This window comes from Ambystoma mexicanum, chromosome 4q, assembly GCF_040938575.1.
Source record: "Ambystoma mexicanum isolate Mex_15411 chromosome 4q, UKY_AmexF1_1, whole genome shotgun sequence".
In the NCBI taxonomy this organism is placed as follows: domain Eukaryota; kingdom Metazoa; phylum Chordata; class Amphibia; order Caudata; family Ambystomatidae; genus Ambystoma; species Ambystoma mexicanum.
In genome coordinates, this window is record NC_090928.1 from 133,277,150 (window position 1) to 133,301,783 (window position 24,634).

General features: G+C 43.3%; 1 protein-coding gene across 2 annotated transcripts in view; it reads left to right on the top strand.

The window, feature by feature from the left end:
• The window catches only part of MAP3K5 (mitogen-activated protein kinase kinase kinase 5), a 1,851,596-nt gene extending 1,829,324 nt beyond the window's left edge, over positions 1-22,272 (top strand). For both annotated transcript variants that reach the window (XM_069607656.1, XM_069607657.1), the window contains exons 29-30: positions 8,947-9,023; positions 21,444-22,272. In XM_069607656.1, the coding sequence (XP_069463757.1) occupies positions 8,947-9,023; positions 21,444-21,504 (138 nt within the window). In that variant the 3' untranslated portion in view covers positions 21,505-22,272. The remainder of the gene's footprint in view (positions 1-8,946; positions 9,024-21,443) is intronic.
• The last annotated feature ends 2,362 nt before the right edge of the window (positions 22,273-24,634 follow it).

Genomic DNA, 24,634 nt, shown 5'->3' on the forward strand with positions numbered 1-24,634 from the left:
TTCTAACATTACAATTTCACTTGATTCCATGGGCACTCCGAGCGGCTTGATCATGGCAGACCTAGTGATGTTTTTGGCTCTAGAACATCTGGATTTACACCCGCAATCCAGTATCGGATCATTAAACATACAATCATTGGCAGTACGGTTTTTCTACAAGGTGGCAGCGGTGTTGGTCAAATAAAATTGAAACTGGCTTGGCAAAATCAATGTTGGCACCACAGCAAAGGTCATCCATTAACATAAGCGCAGTACCTCTAACAAAAATATGCAAAAGCAGAGCTACATTGGCATGGAGACAGGCCTTATCTTTCTAGAAGAGTTTAAAGATCCTTCCCAACAAACTTTTGGGAGGGAGAGAGCCGGAGTTTATCCCCCTGAGTATTTTGATGTAATGTAGCTGCACATGGTGCTTCTCTAAGCACCCTGGCGTGTTCCTTTGTGGACAAGTAGTTAGCAATAAAAAGAACATTTGCCTGATAGATTTGGGTACTCTTTCCCCCAGGGAAATATAGTTGTACTTTGTGCATTTTTCAGCATGCTAGTAGGCCCAGTATCATTTGTCACAAGTTGGAACATTTGTAGACCACTTTTCACCAGGGTTATCTTTCGCACATTATATGTTCACAGGTGTAAACCTCATGTGTTCCATGCTCACCCTTGACATGGAGTCAGCCTGCACATCACAAGTTCAAACGTGTAGCTGGGCTGATGGAGCCATCCTCTTTCGAGGTTGATATATTGAGTACATTACATTGCTTAATAATATCTGTTATTACAGCATTTAGAAGTGAGAAGTATTTTACCGAGAAACGGTTTATTAAAAAATGGTCACTTGGAAATGATTTTCAGTAACTTCAGTGAATTTAATTCAGTAGCTACGCTAATTGATAATGCCCAATTTGGAACTCACCTTAATTGCCCATTAGCCACATGCCAAGTAGCCGAGGCCTGAACAATGAGAATTTTTCCAGCAAAACAAGAAGTGTGTGATATTTGTGAGAAATATAATGCGTGGGGCCCACAAATAACTCGCAATAAATAACTCACACGTAAAGAAATTGGCATATGCACATTTCTGGAGAGGAAAATGTGAGCATGCATCCTATTTATTCGACCAGGTGGCTGGTATGAGCTGTAGAAAGGCACAAAAGGTGGGAATATTCATCAGAACTCAAACATGGGCATTTGGTTCAATTATTTTGCCCATTAATGCACTTCCTTTCTGGACAAAGAATCAGAAGTTGAATATTTCTTCACAAAAATAATGCAATTAGTGTTGAACATTTTATTATACTTTGGTTTTATTGGCATTTTCTTTAACAAACAATAGGGCCCTTAGCATATTCAAATGATGTACAAATGACTGGCCCAACGGCCCCCACCCCCACCTCCCCAATATGTCCCCTCCCCCCCAACAACTTAGACCCCAGCGATCCCCCTTGTTGGGGTGTCGCGTTGCAAGCTCTGTAAAACCGGAGCTTGGGAATGAGCGTGAGCGTTGACTTCCTGTATGGCTATATTTCGGCTGCCGTTTCCTGGGACGCGGGCACCCAGTCCATCTCTGTTTCTACCCAGAGGATTTGTGGACATCCCATCCCCATGACTGTTGCACCCCGTACCAATTCGCTTGAAATGAGGCAGAGTCATTGTTCACCATTGCCGTTAATTTGTCCATCAAAAACCTGTTTTTAACTTTCTGTAACCAGTCCTCCTTCGAGGGGGCCTCTGAGCTCTTCCACTTCTGGGCCAGGGCAACCCTTCCCACCCCCGTTACATTGTTTCCCACATTCTGGGGTACCTCAGTATGTCCGTGTCCCCTGGGGGGAGGCCCAACAACATAGTCAGAGGATTCTGGGGGAGTATTTCCTCAGAGACTTCAGCGATCCAGCCCCTTACCTTCTCCCAATATGCCTGTACTTTTGGGCAGTGCCACCACATGTGTGCCCTCGATCCAACCTGATCACATCCCCTTGGGCATGCGGGGGACACTCCTGGGAACATTTTCGACAACTTTGCGGGGTCTCTGTACCATCCCTGAAGGATCTTGAAGTTGTGTTCCATGTCCGCAGTAAATAAGTTCCCATGGAAAGCTATTTTAAATATCCTGGACCATGCGTCCTCCGAAATCTCTTCCCCTGCCAAGTCGTTCCAAAAAGAACAGAAACGCCTCCTCTCCCCCAAGTTGACAGTGTTCAGAATTTTATACATCCCTGATACCGCCCCCATCCTGGAGGACGCTGTGTCTACTAGCTTCTCAAAGGGGGTCAGTTGTCTCCTCAAGTTTTGGTCCCATGCTTGGTCGCAAAGGATACCCTTCAAACGGAGATATTCAAATATGGAGAGTGACCCCTGCCCGAGAGCTTCCCTCAATTCCTCATATGATAAAAATTCCCCTTCCTTAAACATCTGCCCCGCCCATTCCATCCCCGAGTCGGACCAGGACTGTGCGTAACGGAATCCCCTACTTCCCAGTTTGAGGCAGTGTCCCCATAATGAGGACATCAGGGACGGCCATGACGTTAAGTATGCCGTATGGGAGCCCTCACGCCAGATCGCCCAGAGAACACCCAGTGTAGGGTGGGACTTCAATCTATTCGGAATGAACTTGCGTGGGGCCCATAGGAGGTCTCGAACTTTTAGTGGGTGGGCGTCCATGTTCTCCAGGTATGACCAGTATGTGCCCAACCCCTCTTTCATGTGCTCCAGGAGGACGCGCAACTGGGCGGCACGATAGTAAAGTTGGAAGTCTGGCAGCCTGGACCCTCCCTCCTCCCTAGGTAAAGTCAGGACTGCCTTTGCGGTCCTCTGGGTCCTACCCTGCCAAATAAACTCTCAGACCGCGTTTTGAAGGACCCTGAAGGTTTGATCGGGGACGATAGTAGGGAGAGAGGTAAAGCATTTTGGAAAGAAAATGTGCATTATGGCAACACACTTGAATCTTACAAGTACAAAAGGAGCTTATTAGGACTTTGTTGACATTTGGACTTTCAAGTCCCTTATTTTCTTACCATTCTTTTGCTTAGTGCGGTGTCATTTTCACTTCTGATTACAGCAGCTGTACCGAAAATACCCACATGGATGACTGGGCCAGTCTAGATTCTGGGCTTCAGGTTCTCTTCAGTCACTGGGGCCATCTCATCCGAGGTCCTAATAGATGCCTCTCAGCAGCCACCTCCATTGGTCCCTGCACCCACCCGGCCGTGGCCACTACTGTGCCCACTCGAATCCCTCCAGAGCTAATGCCTCCGTGAGAGCGAGATAATTGGCTAGCCTTTCAGGTAAATCCTTGCTCAGGGTACACTGCTATTACGGTGTTATCCGTGCAGTTCATTCTTCTTGGCCTTCACACCATGGCCCAGAGCAACTGGTGAGCAACATTTTAGGGTCAGGAGAGCAGCACGTTGCGACTGATTGTTCTAGAGTGTCCAATTCCCCAAAGTTGCCATTTTAGGTTATTGGGATAGTGCACCTGCTCTAAAAATCTCTATATAACTTGCAAATCACAGGTGTGAGTTCCACAGAGGCTGACTTAGTCTTTTTGCTTCTTGAGGTCTATAAAACAAATAGTTGATTTGGATAATTGGAACATCTGTTATGCATAAAGCCACAGTGCTGAAAGGCAGTGCTATACACATTAAGTTGGTGTATTCATTTTAGCTGGGGCCATGGTTCCTTCATGGCTGATCATTGTTGTTGTTTCACAATAAGAAAGCACTCGCAATAGATGACATCAGTGTGAAACGCATTGCCCTAAAAAAAGCCTAGTATCTCTGAGAGGGCACTGGGTCAAGAATCCATGCAAGCCGATACTATATGTTCGGTTTTAAAATCTGCACACAGAAAATGAAGAAACCCGTGCTTTTTGTTTGCACCTGGCCTTGTTCAATGTAGTTAAAGCAAAATAGTCAACTTGTAATACATGCCATGTAATAACTTGTTGGTCTTTGTATCCTCCCGGTCTGTATCTCACACTGCAGCTGCTATTCGTAAAATGTTGCTATGATAAGGTAAATTGTAAATACTTCTGCATGATCACTCGGTGCAGAATAAGTCCTATGACACGCTTAGCATGAAACTCTCTTATACCCTAGTTTTCTAGTGGTATTGAGATCTGACCCACTTGAACCCTCCAGTGCATGGCGAGGCTGTAGAGGAGTAACTTTAGTAGTCCCTGGAGAGAGAGCGTCCATCTATGCAATGTGAATTTGTCGATGACAAAGATGGTGTCTATCTCAGTGCTGCATCTGTGTTGGAATCTGGACTGGTGATCGTGTAGAAAGTTGTGCTGTGAGATTCTGTTGGGTGATGGGAGCAAGACTGGTTTCTCCATCTTTCCGACGCGCGTACATAAGGTATGGTATGCTAGTTGGCCAAGTCGTCCGGGTTTCATAAACCCAGGAAAGATCTGTGCTGTCTTCAATAGATTTTGGAAAATGCATTGAATGATTGTGTGGAGGAGTGGCGCAAGTGCCTTCTTGTGAAGGAAGAATGAATGAGGAGGGAGATGTCACCTTTGTGTGAGATGTTTCAGAGAGTTCTGATGATGTTGGCCATCCTTGCACCCTTCAAGTATAATTCTAAGCAAAAGCCTACCAACATTGTAAAAGGTAGTTTCACTCTTTCAGGCGAACTGTTCTCAGAGAGTAAGAACTTAGACATTGTTAAGTACTATTGTTTCAGGCACCCACTTCATGCCTAGTGCACAATTATACCGGATGCCAGTAAAGCAGAGGCTCAACAGGTAATGCACTGAAATTTAGTATTAGTGGAAAGAGAGTGTTTACAAGTAAGGTAACAAGTACATTACTGTGGTGGAATATGGAAAAGGAAGCCGCACATTTCAATGTCCTGAGTTCTACGTTCCAACAGATGCTTCCCTGACCGGATTGACTTGGTGCTCAATTTAGGGAGATGAGAGTACATGGAGGAAAAAAGTAACTCTATGGACATGATGCAACATGTTGTCGAATTAAAAAATGAAGTCTAAGCATGTGGTAACAATGTACGATATTGCAACAATACTTTGCATCAACACACACGTTGTATATTTATTGGACATTTATAAGGCGCTTATGCAGCCATGGGGGAAAAGGTCAACCGTGCCTGTTAGACAAATCTCAAAAAATATAAAGCAGGTCTAGAGAAGAAGCATTGTTATAGAAGCAGAGCTTTAAGCAAGTTGAAACGGCAATCTTGTAGATGTATTTAACCACAAGGAAAGACTCAATCACTCGTGAGAACTCAAACACATATTTTCAAAATAGCCCGCGCCGATGATCAACCTTTCCCATAAAGTGAAAACAAAACATTCCAAAACGGCACCTCTAGCTTTCCCCTGAAGACATGGTAGGCTAATGTTCTGTTGATAAGTAGTAGAGGATATTTGCTTACACTTTTTCACTGATGCCACTCATTTTATAGGTGAACAAGAAAATGATACATTCATCAGTGATGATTATTACAATAGTACTAATTTGGCAACACAAACTTAGTTCTCACTGCTAATACAGATAGAAATAGCTTCATTCAGAAGAGTTGCAATAGAACTATATTAAGACTGAGGCGGCAACACCAATGGCATCTCAAAGGCACCAGGTTTCTAAAGTGTTAGGTTATGAAGCTTTCCTGAAGCAGCCAAGTATAGTTTGGCCACCTGTCATGTTATCGACTCCAACATAGATCTAAACATAGACGTTGGAGAGCTGTCTCTGTGATGCCTTGAGACATCTCTCCGACGTTTAAACCTCTGCATAAGTGTCCGATTAAAAGCTCATACGAAAGGTAGTATTTTTCAAATACACGTCATTTTCACATTCACGAAACACCTCTCTGTGGCTATACAGAGAGGCGTTGTCTCTGTCAAGCACTTCTTGAACACTTGTTTGTAAACACATCTTATCTCAACTCCCTTGTGCGATAAAATGAAGTGTTTACAAACAATTGTTCAAGAAGTGCTTGACCTAATGATTGTGGATGCACACTGCCTTCAAAATCTGAATCCATTACTTATTCACTCAGCAAAATAACAAAAAATGTACTTCTATTTAAACAATATAACCCGATGAGGGGGCATTACCAATCAGGTAATGCCCCAGGGCAGCTGTTAGAAGCCTGAACAAAGGGTGCCCGCCCTCCTCCTCCAAGGGCTGTATTGCTATTAGTACCCCAGCACATTGCACCGGAGTACTTATAGTGAATTTTTCACGAGTTGAGAAACGGCTTAATAGTTTATCAACTCGAGAAAATAACTGTTAAAAAAAAGATGGCCGCCATGAATCTGGGAGAAGGGAACTACAGGCAGTGCCTTCTCCATATCCATTGCGGCCATTCGGGAGCCAGAGATGTGCCAAGAACACTACTGTACCCAGCGTTGGTGCGGAAACATATCTAAAGTAATTGGGAAGAAGGTGGGGAGCTTAAATATGTGGAAAAGGGGGTAGGGTAAGGGGACGGGGATGCAGGGCTCGAGGGGGGAACACTTAACTTTATCCCAGTGAGGGAAAATGGCAGCCTCCTGCTCTGAGGAGGCTCAAAGCGGGGTCTTTGCCGTTGTGGTAAAGACCCAGATCTTAGTCTCCTCATTGGCTGGGAGGCTGCCACACACCCCTTTCCGGGTACTAATTAACAATAGTGTTGTGCCCCTGATGAACGGTTATAAACCTATAACATTCTCACGCCTATACAGTATGGTACATACTACTGAAGAAGTCTAAAATGTTATTTATTTAAGGACCTATGCTATTCCGTACAGAAATTACTTCCCGAATAGGCAGTCCTAAACTAAGGTTCCTCTGCATAATATTGTTGTATTGAATGACGTATTCTGAGTGTTGAAGGGGTAAGAAAAGAAACATACGAAACAGGGTCTGGAAGACATAAAAACATTTGTAACTTTGGGAATAAGTAGTCTGAGGGCAGACTGCAGGGAAAGTGGGCTGGGCATTTGGTTTCAATAGGAGATTGGAGGGACTGTGTGTGCTCCTTCATTGTTAAAAGATGGAGTTTGAGCCTTGTTTCGAAGAGTTCTACTTAAAGTATGGCTTTGATGGGAGGGGTAGAGCATTCCAGTGGACTGGGGCAAGTAGCTGAAAGTGGGAGGAGTCACAGAGGCGCAGAGGTTGTCGAAGGAAAAAAATAAGGGAGGGGAGAGGGGAGCACAAACATGCATTCATTAAGGTATTGGAGGCAATACCATAGATGGATTCATTGATCAGTAACTGCAATTTAAAGAGAGAGCGATTTTGCTAGGCTAGCCATTTAGTGGGGTGACAGTAGAGGTGGGGGGAGGATCTGTGTAAGTTGCAAAGGGTGCGTGTCCCAAAGATGAGGACTTAGTTGAGGGGAGCAAACGAGTGGAAGGGTAGACCACAAACTAGGCTCAGGCAGTATTCTAGTTTGGTGAGCACAAGATTAAAGATATGGTTCTAGTTCGGTGGCGTGGGCAGGTTTTTCTTAAGTTTAGGAGGTTGAGTCTGGCTGCAGTGGCTGCTGTAGAGTTTCAGGTCATTGTCAGAGAGAACACTAGGTTTGTGAGCCATGGTTGAGGGGGATGAGGCGTACAGGGATATAAGGGAGAGTGTGGCTTGCATTGGAGGCAGGGAGAATTATCACTTAGGTCTTTGAAGGTAGGAAGAGTATAACCATTCAGTGGCAGGTGGCAGGTTGGCAGTTGCTTATGCTTTGGTTGATTCGAGTGGATTGAGAAGAGTAGCTGGGTATAGTCAGTGAAAAGTTGATATTTCAAGCCTAAAGAGGGAAGGAGTTAGGCATGCGAGGAGGAATATAGGGTGTCAAGTGTGTGATCGTATCAACTATATAGGCATTCCATTTAATAAACAGAGGTCACCGGACACAAATAGTAGATTGAGTATCTGGACCTAAAGGTTTCTTCTCCCACAACTATTATTTTAAGTAGATGACTTGTTTCCTGTAGTCATAATAATATTGTTGAAAGTATATGGGCATTTGTAATGTAAGAGATCCTTAATGACCAAGAGTACAATCATTGTTTATATGTTATTTTTACTTGTGTCCAGCCCACTTCCATTTCTAATTCTTTACAACCAAGTTATGAGCATTGAACATTGAGGGGCAGATAGCTGTTGAACAGACAAGGCATCGGTAGAAAGGTTCATGACAGCCTGAGAAATATTAGAACCTACCCTTGTAATTGCGCTTAGAAGTGGTATTAGGGCACTGTGCACTGCTTATGAACTTATTTGTGTTTTAATCCTGTGGTATACCATGTGCATATGCATTTATTGCACATTAGGGTGGTCAATTCAAACAGAAATGTAGCACAAAGGAAGCAATACAGATGGTGGAGTCAATCCTTGCGGTCAATGAGACCCAGACCAAGGATAGAGGCTAAGAACCGACCTGAATAAGAGTGAATTGTAAGGGCCTAGTGGTAGTGTACTCATTTACCTCAGATGCCTGTGTATGAAGCATTTTTAGGATGGCTAAGCTGTGATCTGTTGGAGGAGGACATTAAACCTGTGTACTATAGCTACTGCATTTTGGGCCGTTAAGTCCCTGATACATTTGTGATTGATTGGTTTGGAAATGTTTTGGATACTACATTTCAGCATCAACCTATAGCAACATGTACTGTTCCCTGGTGCTAAATTATAGATCACCCATTCTTCTAAAATCCAAGTGTGGAACTTTAAAAGGTGACCTATATCTTGGCTTTCATAACAGTCATGGCACACCATCATGACATCTTCCATCTTACCGAAAAAGACCCAAATGTTAATGTGGGAAGCGCAGATCACTATTCGAAGCCTGACAGTGTCCTCTCCTTTCAGACCAGGTTTCTGATTACTAAATTCAACTGTCACCTTTTCTCCAACTTATCTCTCATTGTATTCATGAGAGTATTTCCATGTACACCTAAACTTTGACATGCTACAGTAATTAATGTTTTCCCTTCTTTTGAAGATTTTGGAAGAAGAGTACCGGTTAAAAGAATTTCTTCATTACGTCACGCGTGAGGATTTGAAAAGCCTAAGAATAAGGTCTGTTTGTTTAGTCCCTTTTTTTATATTTTCTTTATAGTATGTTTGGGAATCAGGACTTCATTTTATATATTTTGAGCTTGCATGCCTTTCTTTTGTTTCTCCAAGTATGCATTCTGTCTCTACTGCGATTGAATAGGGGTTATCTGCTATTCCGTGCACAAGATTCTTTTTTACAAAATATTATTTAGGGTGTTATCTACCTTCAAAAGGGAGGGGGCATCTTGCAGCTGTTTTACAATCAATATCAGAAACCTAATTCAACCCATGTAAAAAGTCTAAGAGGATGGGTGCCTACTCAAAGAAGGTAATCCTTTACTGGGCAATGGCACATGGAATCTACTACTCATGTGTCACAAAGCACCACTGCATAAATGATGCACAGAGACCCATTGGGAACATTTGTGCAAGTATTTTGTTCAAGGTGGCCGTCCAATCATATTTAAATTGTGAACACAAACTAGCCACACACCCCTCCCTTCTCACACTACAGGGAATTCATGGAGCTGTGTGGTTTCTGGGTCTTGGCAAGTTTGTATGCTCTCTTAATGAGGGTAGATCTGGCACAGTGAATCCCCCCTTTACCCCGCTCCAGGTGTCTGGCTTCATCATCTGGGTAAATTCTCAAAAATGAAACTCAATATTTCAGTGCTCGGGTTCCAGCATTTAGTCTTTGGGCCTTTTACTTTAGCCTCTTCAAATATTCGAGTCCACTCAAACCTTAAATCACCAAACAGTCACTTGGCATCACACAAAACAACTTCCCTCTTGTATGCCTGCCACCTCCTATTCTACACAGCACAGTAGGGTGCCGGTTCTTCTTCTCCAGCATTGGATCTTTCATGGATTCACATGCTTGGAATATTTCCCGTCGACAGACTGGGAACCCTCGGTACACTTATAAAGCCGTTTCCCATAGGAAAACTTCTGACACTTTTGTGTCCTATCTACGTCATTTTTGGGGCCGCCCACGCATGCCCCACTAGGACGTAGCGGTATAAATGCACCGCCCCCGCGGCTCCCTTCAGATTTCAACCGTCTCCAAAGTAGTGGGAGCACCTCGAGTAGTCTACTGTTTTGTCTAGGTTATGCTGTTGCAAAACGACGCCGAGACTACCAGGCCCCCAGGAAGAGAGCAGGTTACTAGTCATCGACGAGGGATAAGCAAACCAAGGACCAGCAATGATGGGCATCGGAACGTTCTGGGAGGCAGGGTATCGTGCTACATCGACGAATGGGAGCAAATAACAACAGATCAATGGGTGTTGGACACTGTATGATACGGACATTCCCTGCAATTCAAAAGCAACCCTCCGCACATTCCACCGGCGTTTGTAGCTCAACCCCATCTGAGCGTGTTGCAGCAGGAAGTACCACTTATGCTGCAAAAAGGTGCTATAGAATTGGTTCCATCGTCGCAGAGGGGTCAAGGGGTTTATTCCCGATACTTTGTGGTGAAAAAACCAAACGGAAAGTGGTGTCCCATTCTAGACTTGCGCGATCTAAAAAAGAAGTTGAAAAGCCTAAAATTCAAGATGCTCACGCTCCAGGAAGTGATTCGGTCAGTTCAGGAAGGGGACTTTCTGGCGTCTCTGGACCTGCAGGACGCGTACTTCCACATACCAATGTGTCGGCGATACAGAAAGTCCCTAAGGTTTGTGGTAGGACGGACTCACTACCAGTTCACAGTACTTCCTTTTGGGCTGAAATCCTCTCCCAGAACGTTCACGAAATGTTTGGCCCCGGTGGCGGCCTGGCTGAGAAGGCAAGGCCATTATTTGTACCCGTATCTCGATGACTGGTTGGTGAGGGGGTCCTCCCCTATGTCGACTCACTCAAGTTTGCAGGCCACTATGCACCTCTTACAACGGCTGGGGTTTGCAGTAAACTTTGAGAAATCCTCGTTAACGCCGTCGAGAAGCTTGGTGTTCCTGGGCGTGCAATTCGAGACCCAGTCAGGGTTAGTGAAGCCATCCCTGGACAGAATCACCAAACTCAATCGATTGGCAGGTCAGCTGAAAATCAATACCAGACTATCAGTGAGAAAATATGTGTCGATTCTGGGCGCTATGGCATCCTGCATTCCTCTGGTGGGCAACTGCCACCTGTTCATGAGGCCGGTTCAAGAGTTTCTGGCGGACCAGTGGACGCAGGCCCAAGGGCTCTGGTCGGACAAACTGACCGTCGACGACAACGAGCTCCTACTAGCCCTTCAGTGGTGGCCGAGCTTTCAAAAGCTATCCAAAGGGGTATCCCTACAGGAGCCGGAGTTTCGGCTAACCATAGTGACGGACGCATCCCTGACAGGCTGGGGAGCACACATGGGCACTCTACAAACGCAAGGTCGTTGGTCTCGGAGGGAGTCTCTCCTGCACATCAACGTTCTGGAACTGAGAGCAGTGCGCTGGGCCTTGAAGTCTTTCCTGCCGCACATCAGAGGGTCCATAGTGAGAATATTGACAGACAACACGACGGCGATGTTTTACTTGAGGAAGCAAGGGGGCACGCGATCCAGAACCCTTTCCACCGAGGCTCAGAAGGTGTGGCATTGGGCACTGAAACACGATATATCCATCGTAGCTCATCCTCTTCCGTAGTAAGGAACGAGCAAGCGGACTCACTCAGCAGAAAAATGGACCAAATACAGGAATGGGAGATGGACAGCGTTCAGTTGTCGAAGGTCTTCGAGAAATGGGGACGGCCTCCGCTGGATCTCTTTGCTACGAAGAGGAACAAGAAGTGCGAAATATATGCCAGCAGGTGGTCACAGGAAGGTTCTCTGGGGGAAGCGTTCTCCTTCCCCTGGAGGGACAAGTTCCTCTACACCTTCCCTCCGTTCCCTCTGATAAGGAGAACTCTGCAGTGGATACGCAGGTACAGGTGCTGGGTCATCCTAGTGGCACCGTGTCGGCCGAGGCAGCTGTGGTTTTCCGACCTGCTTCACCTGTCAGTGGATCAACCAATAACGTTCCCGAAGGTTCCCAATCTCCTGTCCCGGGACGAAGGAACAGTGTGGCATCACAATCCAGACAGTCTCAATCTCACAGCTTGGCTCCTGACTTTTCGGAATTTGGTGCCTTGAGCATTTCGTCGGATTTTCGGAGAATCCTACAAGCAGCACGAGCCCCTTCCCACCAACAACTCGTACGCGTGTAAGTGGAGAAGGTTCTGTGCGTGGTGTCAAGGACAGACGGGAGTGCAACCTCTAAGGGTAACTCTGGAGCAGCTTCTACCGTATCTGCTACACCTGGCGAAGAGCGGATTATCTTTTTCATCAATAAAGGTACACCTGGCGGCCATCTCTAGGTTCACGAGGAGGAGGCAGTTGTCTCCCTTATTTAGTGACAGGCTGGTGAAACACTTCATGAGGGGTCTGTTCCGAACGTTCCCGCCGGTTAAACGTTTTCCACCAACGTGTGGAGTCTTAATGTGGTGCTAGCAGGGTTAATGAAAGCACCCTTTGAACCAATGGCCACATCGTCGATGAAGTTCTTGTCCTGGAAATTGGCTTTTCTAATAGCTATAACATCAGCTAGGCGGATCTCGGTATTGCAAGCATTGGTCGAAGACCCGCCGTACCTAAGCTTCTTTAAGGACAAAGTGGTTCTGTCAACTAATCCTCGTTTCATTCCAAAAGTTCCTATGGCTCATCATAAACACTCATCCATTGTCCTGCCTACCTTTTTCGCGACCCCCTCATCGGCTGCGGAAAAAGTCCTCCATGCCTTGGACGTGAAGAGAGCTCTAAAATTTTACCTTCATCGGACTCAGCAACTTAGATCTACGCAACAACTCTTCATTGCATATGGTCCGTCGGCGAGAGGAAAAGCAATCTCAAAGCACAGGGACTGGCCCGATGGGTCTCGTCGACGATTGCCTTCTGTCATTCCAAAGCGGGAAAACCGCTACAAGGGTGTCCGAGAGCTCATTCCACGAGGGCAACTTCGTCGTCGACGGCGTTGTGGGCAGGAATCCCGCTGACAGACATTTGCCAGGCGGCGGCATGGTCAGTGCCTCACACGTTTAACCCGCCATTACTGCCTCGAACGGCAGCATGCGGACGAGATACAAATTGGAAGAGCAGTTTTACGCCATCTGTTTCAATAAGGTAAGCCCTTTTCAAGAAGGGTCTGTACTTATTTTGGCATATGTGTATATATGTATATGTATATGTATGTATATATTGATATGTGTATATATATATATATATATATATATATATGTATATGTATTTATATGTGCATGTACTGTTGCGTATTTATAAATTGGCAGTTTTAGGAAAGCGTGGTTCGCTATACGTATGCTTAGGAGGGTGCCGGATTGCATTCACACCTCCTCTTTTTCAGGATCACTGCTGTGCATTCTATTCTAAGCATGTGAATTCATGAAAGATCCAATGCTGGAGAAGGGAATAGTTAATTACCTGTAACTCCATTTCTCCAGCATTGGTATCTTTCATGGATTCACATGCGCACGCCGGCCTCCCCGGAATGCAATCGACTTGTATAACTAGGTTTTCACCCCATTCTGCTTTGGAGGGGGCGAAATCTGAAGGGAGCCGCGGGGGCAGGGCATTTATACCGCTACGTCCTAGTGGGGCATGTGTGGGCAGCCCCAAAAACGGCATAGATAGGACACAAAAGTGTCGGAAGTTTTCCTATGGGAAACAGCTTTATAAGTGTACCGAGGGTTCCCAGTGTGTCGACGGGGAATATTCTAAGCATGTGAATCCATGAAAGATACCAATGCTCGAGAAATGGAGTTACAGGTAAGAAACTATTCCCTTCTCCCTGTTATATCCCCACCTCTGCAATGTCTTTTTACCTGTCCTCTGAGGTCTCACCCAATCTTCTCAACCTCTCTCTACCACCTTTGCACTGTTATATTCTCTTTCTCGTCTTGCTCTTTCTCCCCCTTGTGATCATTCTCCTTTTCCTTTACAAACTCTCCTCCTTCCCTGGATGTTCTTCACTTCCTTACTTTGCACCTTCTTCTTACTGATCACCTCTCTTCTACAGTTGCCATACTCTCTCCAAACTCTTTCGCGCTTTGGCAGCTTCATCACTAACTCTCTGGATTTCCAGTCTCTTTCTCGACCTTCTACCTCCACCATGACCATACTCGAGCATTGCGCCTCCACTGTGTTAAATCTTCTCATAATACTTGGGCCTTATATAGGGTCCTGACCTCTGTTCCTCCATATGCTGTGTTGGAAGTGGTTTAATTTATTTGTGGGATGGAAGAGTTGTTAGGATCTTTAAAAAAAAAACAATGTTTATAATCATGTTAGTGGGCCTCGAAGGCTGGCTCGTAGAGGAGTCCCAACAATAAATTTCTCCTTGAGATGAACTCTGAAACCGTGCTGATGAGAGTAATAGTTATGTGTAAACCTGACTACAGTAATGGAGTTCACTACAGATTTATTAAGTCTCCCTGTCACTTAATAAATCTGTGACCAAACAACTTTAGCTCACCATGTGCTGTAAGACTGATAGTGTGTCTCAAACGTCAAATAATATCTCCTCCACTACAAAGGGAAAGGAATGCTAAAGAACTGATTCCTGTTTTACCATAATTCAAGTAAAAGATATTAGCTGACGATTTCTGGACTGCAGTTAAAACATATATGACTGAGTGATAGTTGGTTCAGTTGAGTTCGAAGTAGGTGATTTGTGGGTCAACCGTATAGAGTTGAATATCGTCAATTAGCGATTCAAATATGTTGGCAAGTGGCTTCAACATTGATGAGTTGAGGATGGAGCCTTGATGGGCTGCTCGTTGCTGAAAACGGGTTGTGGCAGGAGTTAATGTTAAATATCTTTTATAGGGCGCAACTCGCCTGTGGGCCTCAGTGCGCAGAACCAACAGAATGGAATGATGGGAAAACTTAGTTTGACTTGTACAGTTTTTCCAGTGAGGAACGAAGTGAGCAATTTGACGTAGTTCCCTCACTGTCAATTGCATTTTAGCAGCTAGTTTTGACCCACAGTGGTAGAAGCTGTAGGACGGCGAAGCAGAATTATTACCATGGAACATTTGTTGTTCAGGCCTTTTATGTACGTTTACTTTATTCAAAAGGATGGTGTTTGCAGTAGTTCTTTGTGCTCCAAAGCTGGATCGGTTGTCATGGAACGGACAAAGTAATTCCTCATTGAAGCTAGCAAATTGTCTGCCAGCCATCTTTTTTCTCAAAAATAGATTATACTTTATGGGCAAAGGGGCAGGTAGCGTTGATAACATGTGTGCAAAATTTGGGGTGATGACCAATTAAATACATTGCTGTTACCCCACCACATGGCATGAGGTGTAACTGGGACCAGTTTTTCCGTGAGGGATTTGAGCAAGCCCAAGTTATTTTTCGGCTTTTAAGCATTGTAGTATCGGATACAGAATCACCAAAAAGAATCCACACAAATACTTGATGCCCTTATTTTCCATGTTCGATAGTATGAGAGAATCATTGATTGGCTACAGAATTTGTTTGAGGTTAGTGCCTCTATCATCCAAACGGTTTTATAGCCAGAAATATGATAGGCCTAAAGGCTTTCATTGATTTGTACAAATTAGAGGCATATAGGAGAACGTTATTCACACAGGTTTGGGACATATGTGTAATAGTTTCCCATTTAAATTGACCTTCATTACTTCTGACAACAGAGCCTTCTTTTTAGCCACTGCTTTTGATGCATCTCATCAGGGCTAGTCTTGGAGGCGACGTTTCTTGTAAAAGCTTGCCAACACCCGTGCAATACCCCGTGCTCCATGACAGGGGAACCAGTTTTATCAGTAATCATTGGTACCTTAGAAATATCCTGTTTCACTTTCAAACAATACGCCAGAAGTTTTCCATGTTTATTTTTCATTAAAGAAGTTTATATTTTATTAGTACCCGGCGAGGGCACAATCAGAATGAAAGAGCCATTCTGATATGCCCTTGCAGAGGCATTACCTGGCCGAGAATCCTCTGATTCTCGGCCAGAATTCCAGCCGCCTTGTCTTTGCCGGGGGGCGTGGCAGCCCCTTAGCCATTGAGGAGGCTCATAGCGGTTCCATCCCCGCTCCGAGCCTCCCCACGGCTGAGAGGCTGCCTTCGCCCCCCCCCCGCCGGCGACTCATGTAAGGATTTTTGCCCCCTGTAAATGTGAAAGGCCTAACCATTGCCTCCAGATACTGACTTAAAAGGGTCTCTCTTCAACACGCTATGGTTGAACTGGTCAGAAAGATTTGATTATGCTTCACCCCCTTCTCCCCTCATGCGTAAAGTGGTACTCAAACTGCTACATGAGTGTGACATTTATACTCATTGCTCCAACATTGACACGCAAAGTGTGGTACCCTCATCTCCTTTAATTGTCTCTTCAGCCACCTATCAAACTGCATACATGAGCCTGATCCCCCAACAAAGTCTGCTAATAACTGTCAGCCTGGCTCCTGGGGTCATAGAATGTTTTCATTTAATCTTGCCTCGACCATCATGGACATACTAAGTCAGACCAGAAAACCAAATACAAGACACTACCTTTTCATAAACAGAAGAGGTTTGCAATATGGTGCTAAAAATATTGATCTAAGACATTGCTCAACTACAGACATGACAGCCTACCTCATTTTCCTCCCAGACTCAGGGTTGGTATAGAATTCATTTAAGGAACATTTAGCAGCTCTGTCGTCATACACTATTTTACAGAACAATGGGTCTTGGTGGACAATTCCTAGTGTTAAAGCCTTCATGGAAGGGATAAAACTTGGCTCACCCACCACCAGATTGAGATACAGTATTACATAGTCTAATGGAGACTTCTTCAGAGCAAATGGATAAATATTCCATAAAGGACCTTACCTATAAGGTGGACTTTCTCATTGCAATCATGTCAATATAGGAAGGATAAATAAACTTCAAGCTATTTCTGTTAATCAACCTGTCGTGCGACCCACCACCATTAACTGCTTTTTAGAATGCACCCACATTTTTTGCTAAATGTTATTTATACATTTAATGTCAACTCATCCATAGAAATATCATTTTTCTGACAAAACCAAGGGAGAGAAGGTACTTAACCAAACACTGGATGTGGCTAGATTGGTACCATGCTCTCCAGAATGGACACAATAAATGTATAAAACACTTCATTCTTGTATCCCGTGCAACAGGAAGACATTGGTGCCCAGTCATTAAAGCCACCTTGGAAGGATGGATTGTACACTGTATTCCGCTCTGCTGTATGCTGGCACGTAACTCTTCATTTCACACTTAAAACCTACTCAACCAGATTCAAGGGGCTGCCATTGCTTTCTTTACAATTGTCATGTTGGACACTACTTGCAGGGGAGCTACCTGGAGTTCTGTGCACACTTTCATAGAGCAGTATTCTGTAGATGCCCAAGATAGTCACTCACTGGTGAGTCAGGCTGTCCTTTAACTTGTATTTCCTGCCGTTGCTTCCTCTCTCTCACCACCTACATCTGCAAAGCATGTGAATCTAGCAAATTCACAACCCTGAGAAGGTGTTTATTATTTACCTAGCAATAGTCTTTCTGTGGTTTTGTATTGGTTTAGTCAAATGCGCTCAGCAAGACTCCCCACTTGGGAGCAAAACACCACACACTCAAGTTACTCAAAAAAAAACAAAAAACCTTGTCACATTATCTCAGAAAAAGAACAAATCTGAGGTCGTCTATTTGAGTGATCATGTCACCCTGTACCCATAGAATAGGGATAGTGTGACAAATGCCCCCTTCGGCGCCTCTCTTTTACGTTGAAAGTATACTTGTACGACTCCAGACCAACGACTAGATGAGAGCCTATGCAAAGCATGCAACTCTAAACAGATGAGCGCCACAAGGAAATCTACCACAAAAGGTAATCTGGTGTGGGATCAGTAAAACATATTCCTAATTCGTATTCATCAAACTTCTACATGGAGTCAGACTCTATAGTAAACATATAGAGAAACTGTGTAAAAAAAAAAAAAACGAAATTCTCCGTCATGTTTAATTGTACAAAATACTGTAATGCTTAAAGCAACATATTTCCCAAGTGAATTAAAGCAGAAATCAAAATGATAGGCACAACAAAAAAAGTTTTTACGCAAGAATACGAAGGGAATTGTGAGAAGTAAAACATTTGCAAAGCGACATAACAGGAAATTCCACACCAAAAAACACACATGCAAATGTTAATAGCTTGCTAACAATGTTGTCTCCTGATATATAATGCATGAGGCGGTAATTCTAGTTTCCATTGTTACTCAAAAGGAGTAGTAGTCTATGGCTGTGGGCTGCTTCCTACTTCTATGACCCAGCTCAGTGCATATTTTCAACAAGCAACATATTTCATTCTTTACAGGAATTGGAGGAACTTCATCAAAGGGCTAGTGTGTGGGGATGTCTGCAGAACATCAGCCATTCTGGTAACCATAGGGTACTCAACCTGTGTGCTTCTATTACTGCCCAGTCCTTTTACTGTAGTATCATGTTCCAAACGGAACACAACACTGTATACCTTTCAATGATTTGAACTGCAGCTGAATGTTTGCCAGCATCACCCACATGACACCTATACCAGGAAGCACAGAGAAGGGGAAAGGGCACCAATTGGAATCATCAGACTTTCATGCACAACAGTAAAATTAACCTATGGTTTAGAGTGTTGGGTCAAGAGTGCAATGCTGTTTCTGTGTTGGAAAATGAGTCTCTGTCGTCGTGGTGGCCCCTTTTGTATTGACCACGGTTGCATGCAAATGAGCAAGGAGGCCACACTTATAAGGCCTATTCCCTGCTTTCAGTCCATCACAAGGGAGGAGAATCGATCTGCAGTCTGAGCAGTGGTGTCGGATAACATCTGACAAATAGATGCTCTGAATAGTTATAGAAGGGGCACCACATTAAGCTTGACTACATTGTCTTTATCACCCCCACAGCAAAAAAACAGCCGTCCAACACCACTGGAAGAGTAGATCCAATCCCCTCTGAGAAAAGTGCTGTAGACAAGTGCCCAAGAAGATACTTCCTATTAAGTCCTTAAAATGGGGAGTGGGTGCTCATTACTTACACGCTTGCAGTTCATCTCAATTAGCATTGGTGTGGAGGTGGCCAAAGACTTAAAGGTCCTATGCATCATTTTGAAGTTAATTGCCAGCCTAGTACCTATGTGGTGGTGTATTGCCAGGTGCCCCAATTGACTCTGTATTGATGGAGAGCTGTTCAGCAGTTTCGAGAAATATACGTGCTACTTATCTATGATCCTGCACACCAGAAGATGCTTTGCTCGAACACAGAAATGCAAAAGTCTGAATTAGCAATGCTCAGCTAACATTTCTCTAAACTGGGGAAATAGTATACACAACATACCACTGAATCGTGCGGAAGTACCAGTGTTTTGGTAAATGTCTTTCCCTGGGAAACAACTGCTCAACATGGAGCTTTTGCAGAGTGTTTACCAATGGAAGCCTACTACAGGAAGAACTTAGATAGGCAGAAAGGGTCTGGGGAATCCCCCATGTACATCCACCAGGTAGCACAGCTCACTGCAGATGATTCTCCCTGGTTCCCCTATCTCATTTAAGACCTAAAGTGAAATCATTTGTCACAGTTGTACTTTAGAGACAAGGTTGTGTTGAAGACGCAACCATGCTTGATGACAAAGATAGAGAATTGTTGTGGCCAGTGGGAGAGTGGCAAAAGCGATGTTTTAAAACCGAAACAAAAGAGATTGACTGGATAGAATCACAAAATTCCAGAGTAAAATAGAAATCACTTAAGACACTGCCCTGAGAGCCCACAGAAAATAAACACCTTGCCAAAATATCTATAGAAATGTCCAAGCCGTTACCATCTGAACAAATTCTTGCGGCTGAAATTCAATTCATGTCATACAAAAGAGATGATATATATGAGAAAACAAGATGTCTTGGACAATCAATGCAGATTCTACAAACAATTACATTTTGCTGACCTGTACAGGACTAACAATAGAAACGACAATTTTTTAAACAAATGCATGAGGGATACGAACACGCTATCAGCTGATGAATGGTGGAGACTCTTTCTACTAGGCGAGAATATGGGACGAATCTGCACAGGTATACACTTTGTGTAGGGAGACTAAGAGAAGGATGTAAACAAAATGGACAATATGGACGCTTTAAATGTTGGAACAGTTCTACAAAATCTGTTTTAAAAAAAGTTTGTAATAAACTAGAACACAATAAAACAAATAACAAAGATAGATATTGAAGGCTTTACAAATGAATCTGGCTCTGTGACCATCTTCTTCAAGGGCCTCTCTGCACCACAATGTTGGTTAATTGCATTTTACAAGTGCATAGATTGTGCTGCTATGTGGTCAGAATAAAAGACTTTCGTAAGTCAGAAACACTCTTGCTTTTTGTTGGATCTGCAAAGAAAAACTCTTCAGCAGGGATTTTCTCGAAGGGAAAAGCCTGCCTAGCAGCTCTTCAAAAGCAAACAACGGCATCCAAGTATCATTAAAAGCTAAAGTAGAGGCAGATCTAAAGCAGCAGCCCTGCTGCAAGAAATCACATTGAAGATGCCTAATACTGCTACACTATATTGCTGTCTGTCTGTTAATGCCACACCTGAGTAAAGAATAGAACAGGTAGTGCGCAGGAACCTGTTACAAAAACCTGAGACCGAAAATGGAGCCTCTTCCCTCCGACCAAGAATGTAATCTGCCTAAAGCATTGCAAAGTATGGAAAAGAAAAGCTGGAGAATAATGTAGTGATGCTGTGTTGGTATCTGTCATAGGTTCACATGTGATACAGTCTCGCCCCTTTTGATGATGAGATGGTACATTTGATGGCATTCAATGCATTCCCATAAAGAGAGTCCCTGTGGTTGTTACTTAGGGCCTGGCCCATCAATGGTCAAGGGAGAAAGGACCAGCATTGTATTGCATTGCATAAGTCTGCAATGTGTCCACAGGAAAGGTAGCTCACACGTACTTTGACAGTGAGATGTAAGTGCTCTGTTCGTATTTAAAGATTTGAGAAGGGTCAAACATACATTGAACAAGAATTGATGAAAATGTACCTACAGATCATTAAAAACGTCTTTTCTTTTAGTACAGGGGTAAGAAAAGTGTATGTACTTCTAAACGCCTGCTAGTTTATTTGTATTACTAATTTTAGTTTTTTATTTCAAAGCTGAAAACATATTAGCTTTTGTATATTTTACCTTCACGCAATGCACGAACATAATTAATTTCTTGAGTTGCAATATGTTAAGAGACATTTTTGGTTGACGGTTACATTAATTTAAAAACTATTTGCATTCGTTTTGTCACTTTATACAGATTATAGCAGTTACAGGGGCAGTAGCTATGGCAATTCCAAATGAGAAAAACTAAAGTGTCTGATTAAAGAGGTAAACTAGTTACTTTCCACTATGTTTTCTTGCAGGGGCGGGATGGTATGCACACTCTGGAAGGCGATCACCGACTACAGGGGCAAGACATCTTGATGATTGCTTGAGCTGTTTCTTGGCAGAGATTTGACTGCAGCCCCAAGATGCAACTCCTTCTCAGAGAGACTGCTGCACTTTAATCCAGTATTTGTTTACCAGTGTGGAAAATACTGCAGATCCCAAGTTTGCATCCAACCCCATCATTCCCGTGGTTTCCCTAAACGGGGATTTCAAATGTCCTTTTTTAAAAAAAAAAAAAAGATCTGCGTAGTTTTTTAGCATTACGGATGGTTTTAATGAAGCAAACACATGTGAATTGTATACAGAATTAATGTACAAATAAATGTGATTGTTCCATGCCAATAGGCAAAATGTGGAACAAAAACGATAATGTGATAACGTTCAAGAGGCAGCACTGTATTGTTTGTAATCTATCCCTTTTATATATTCTAGAAGCTCCTCTTTGTGTTTTTATATAACTTAAATCTTATAACATAATTTAGTGTGGCCAGCTAAGCACAATTAATTTGTTTTTATTTACTGACCCAATTGAAGTGTGACATTGTGATTTTCTTTTTTTAATCTAAGGGTCCTTTTACATGAGGTGTATGCGTTGCACAGTACAAGTAACCCATATGGCGCGTTTCCCATGTTCCTGCGTTTCTCGTACTGTGGTGCATTTGTTTTTCAGTTATTTATGTATTACTGAACTGTACCAGTTGCATTTGCCTGAACAGTACAAATGTCAGCTTGTTCTAAAGCTATCCATTGTGAGGCAATACATTCTTTGAAAATAAATGACAAAGCAAGAACACATTTCAAAAATTGCCTTTGAGTGTTTGTTTTATTCCTAAAATACATTGTGTCGAATATGAGTGGTGACTGGTACACTTTCGAACAGGCTAGATGTAAAAACCCACCCTGTATTTTTCATAGTGAAATGAAGCAATTTGTGCCAGCCCGTCCTTTGGGTACTCCTGCATTCCAATTGCTGTGCATACATATTTACAGGTCGTATTGCATTTTTAGGAGATTTTAATTTCCATATAGATGAAGAGAATTTGTGATGTCGAGATTTCCTCAATTTTTCCCATGCACTCTTGGCGTCAGTCTGCAATTGGATAGTCTAACTCACTTTCGAGGCCATCGAATCTTCCTCAACTGACTTAGTGCTTGAGCTAGATTTAGACATTACCCACAAATCAAATATCTCTGTTCATTTCACCATTTTATTATCATTTTTCACTACCAGTTTTATGTTCCTGGGAAAAACGACTGATAGTCAAAATTGCCAAAATATGTGCACTATTATTTTGTAATCTTTACACAGCAAACATTCAGCTGCCAGAACTCCAAGTTATGCTCATTCTGATCCTCTGACCTTTTCTGTTTGAGTACCATCCTTTTTAATTTCTAAAATAAGACAGTTGTAAGAGTTTGGCTACTCTCTTCCACGGATTAAATGAAACACATGCTCCCTGGCCCACCCTCCTTGGTGGCCGATCCACCCAGCCATCACTGATTTGTCCTTTCTCTGCCACAGATTTTCCACCTTTCCATTATTAGTGTTTGTCTTTTTGTAAATGTTTAGTTCGCCTAGGAAATTCATCCTCCACTAGCCCTATAAAAATGAAATGTGTATGGCCTGAATCACTGTTATCTTGTTTTACTCATATTATTATGTTCTTGGATATTACAAGTACACCAAGAACCGCAATAATGGGGTAACTAGCCCACTCTGTTTATGTGACAATTCTTGACCCTTTTCAGAGTTCTCATTTTTGCTCAAATCCTGTAGAAACATTTCTGTTATAGTTCATGGTCATTTGGAAAATTATGAAATTCATGTTTTGCAGTCACTTTTGTCCTAGGGTAGAAATGCAAGGGACAATCCAGGATTTCAGAGATACTTTACTCAAGTATGGGATGAAGGTTAACCAACAACATTGACCCTGGTGGAACTGTGAGCTCCATTTGACACCACAGATTACAAGATTCTTATCTAGCACCTTACCAGACTGTATGATTTGTTTGGCTCGCAGTTAACCTGGATTCAATCTTTTCTGAGTTATGGGACCCTGCACTTGATGGAAGAGAACCAGTGAGAGAAAGGCCTTAGTAATTCTCAGGGCCCTTCACGGAGACACCTACTTGCTCTTAAATGTTAACTGCTGCTGCTTAGCTAGTTGACTAAGAAATATGGCTTCTTTTTCACTTACAACCATCCATGCCTGACTGATGAATCACTATACATTGATGAAGGCAAGCCACAAGTCCTCCTTTTGGGCTTTATACCTGTGCCCGAACAAAGCCTTTCACCCAATCTGTTTGGGTCCACGCCCGAGTTAACTAAAGTGACATTGTGTTTGAGGCGGCATTCTTTTTCAATGCTCCTCAGATGAGTGTTGTGAAACAGGCATGGTATCAAGAGAGATAGAGACTCAAAAGTAAGAGTTTAAAAACCCTTTATTGTCAAACTTTGCGGTGTTGGTGTAATGCCTACCTGGCCCCAACTCTAACTGGGTAGTTCCATCAACTGATGCTTCTAAGGCAGTCGATGTCTGGAAGTCCAAAACCAAAATGTGTCTGTGTTCAAAACCTATTCTTGCCCTCACTCTTAGAACAAATGTGATGGGGGGTTTTCTTAAAGGAAAAATGGTGACTCAAAAAAGAATTACAAACCACAGCTGGGTTCAGTTAGCTTTACCAATGGGTGTAGTTCTGCAAGTTTCAAAAACAGTTAAACTCAAAAGAGTTGCCCTCGTAACCTTCCACATAGGGGGGCTCTTGCAGCAAGTCAATAAAGATCACAATATCTCTGGTTCTCTTGTGTCTCCCTTCCCCAAGCTTCTATTCTTCCAGTTCCAAACAAAAAGACACAGTTCCTGTTAGGCCATTCAGGATTCCCTTCTCCAAACTTAGGCCCCTTTTGTTTCAAAATGAAAATATAGTCTCTTTGAGGCCTCTCAGGGATCCCTTCCCTAAGGTCTAGGCCTCTCTGATCTTTATAACAGTCTTCTTTCCAAATCTCTATGGTCCTTTCAGGGTTCCGTTCCCCCAAGCGTAGGACCTTTTTGGTCTTTAAACAAAACGTTCTCCTGGTCAGGATGTACCTTTCAAAGTATAGTTCTTTCATGGGGGTAATATCAGAGACTTTTGATAACGCCAGGCTCTTTGCTCGTCCCAG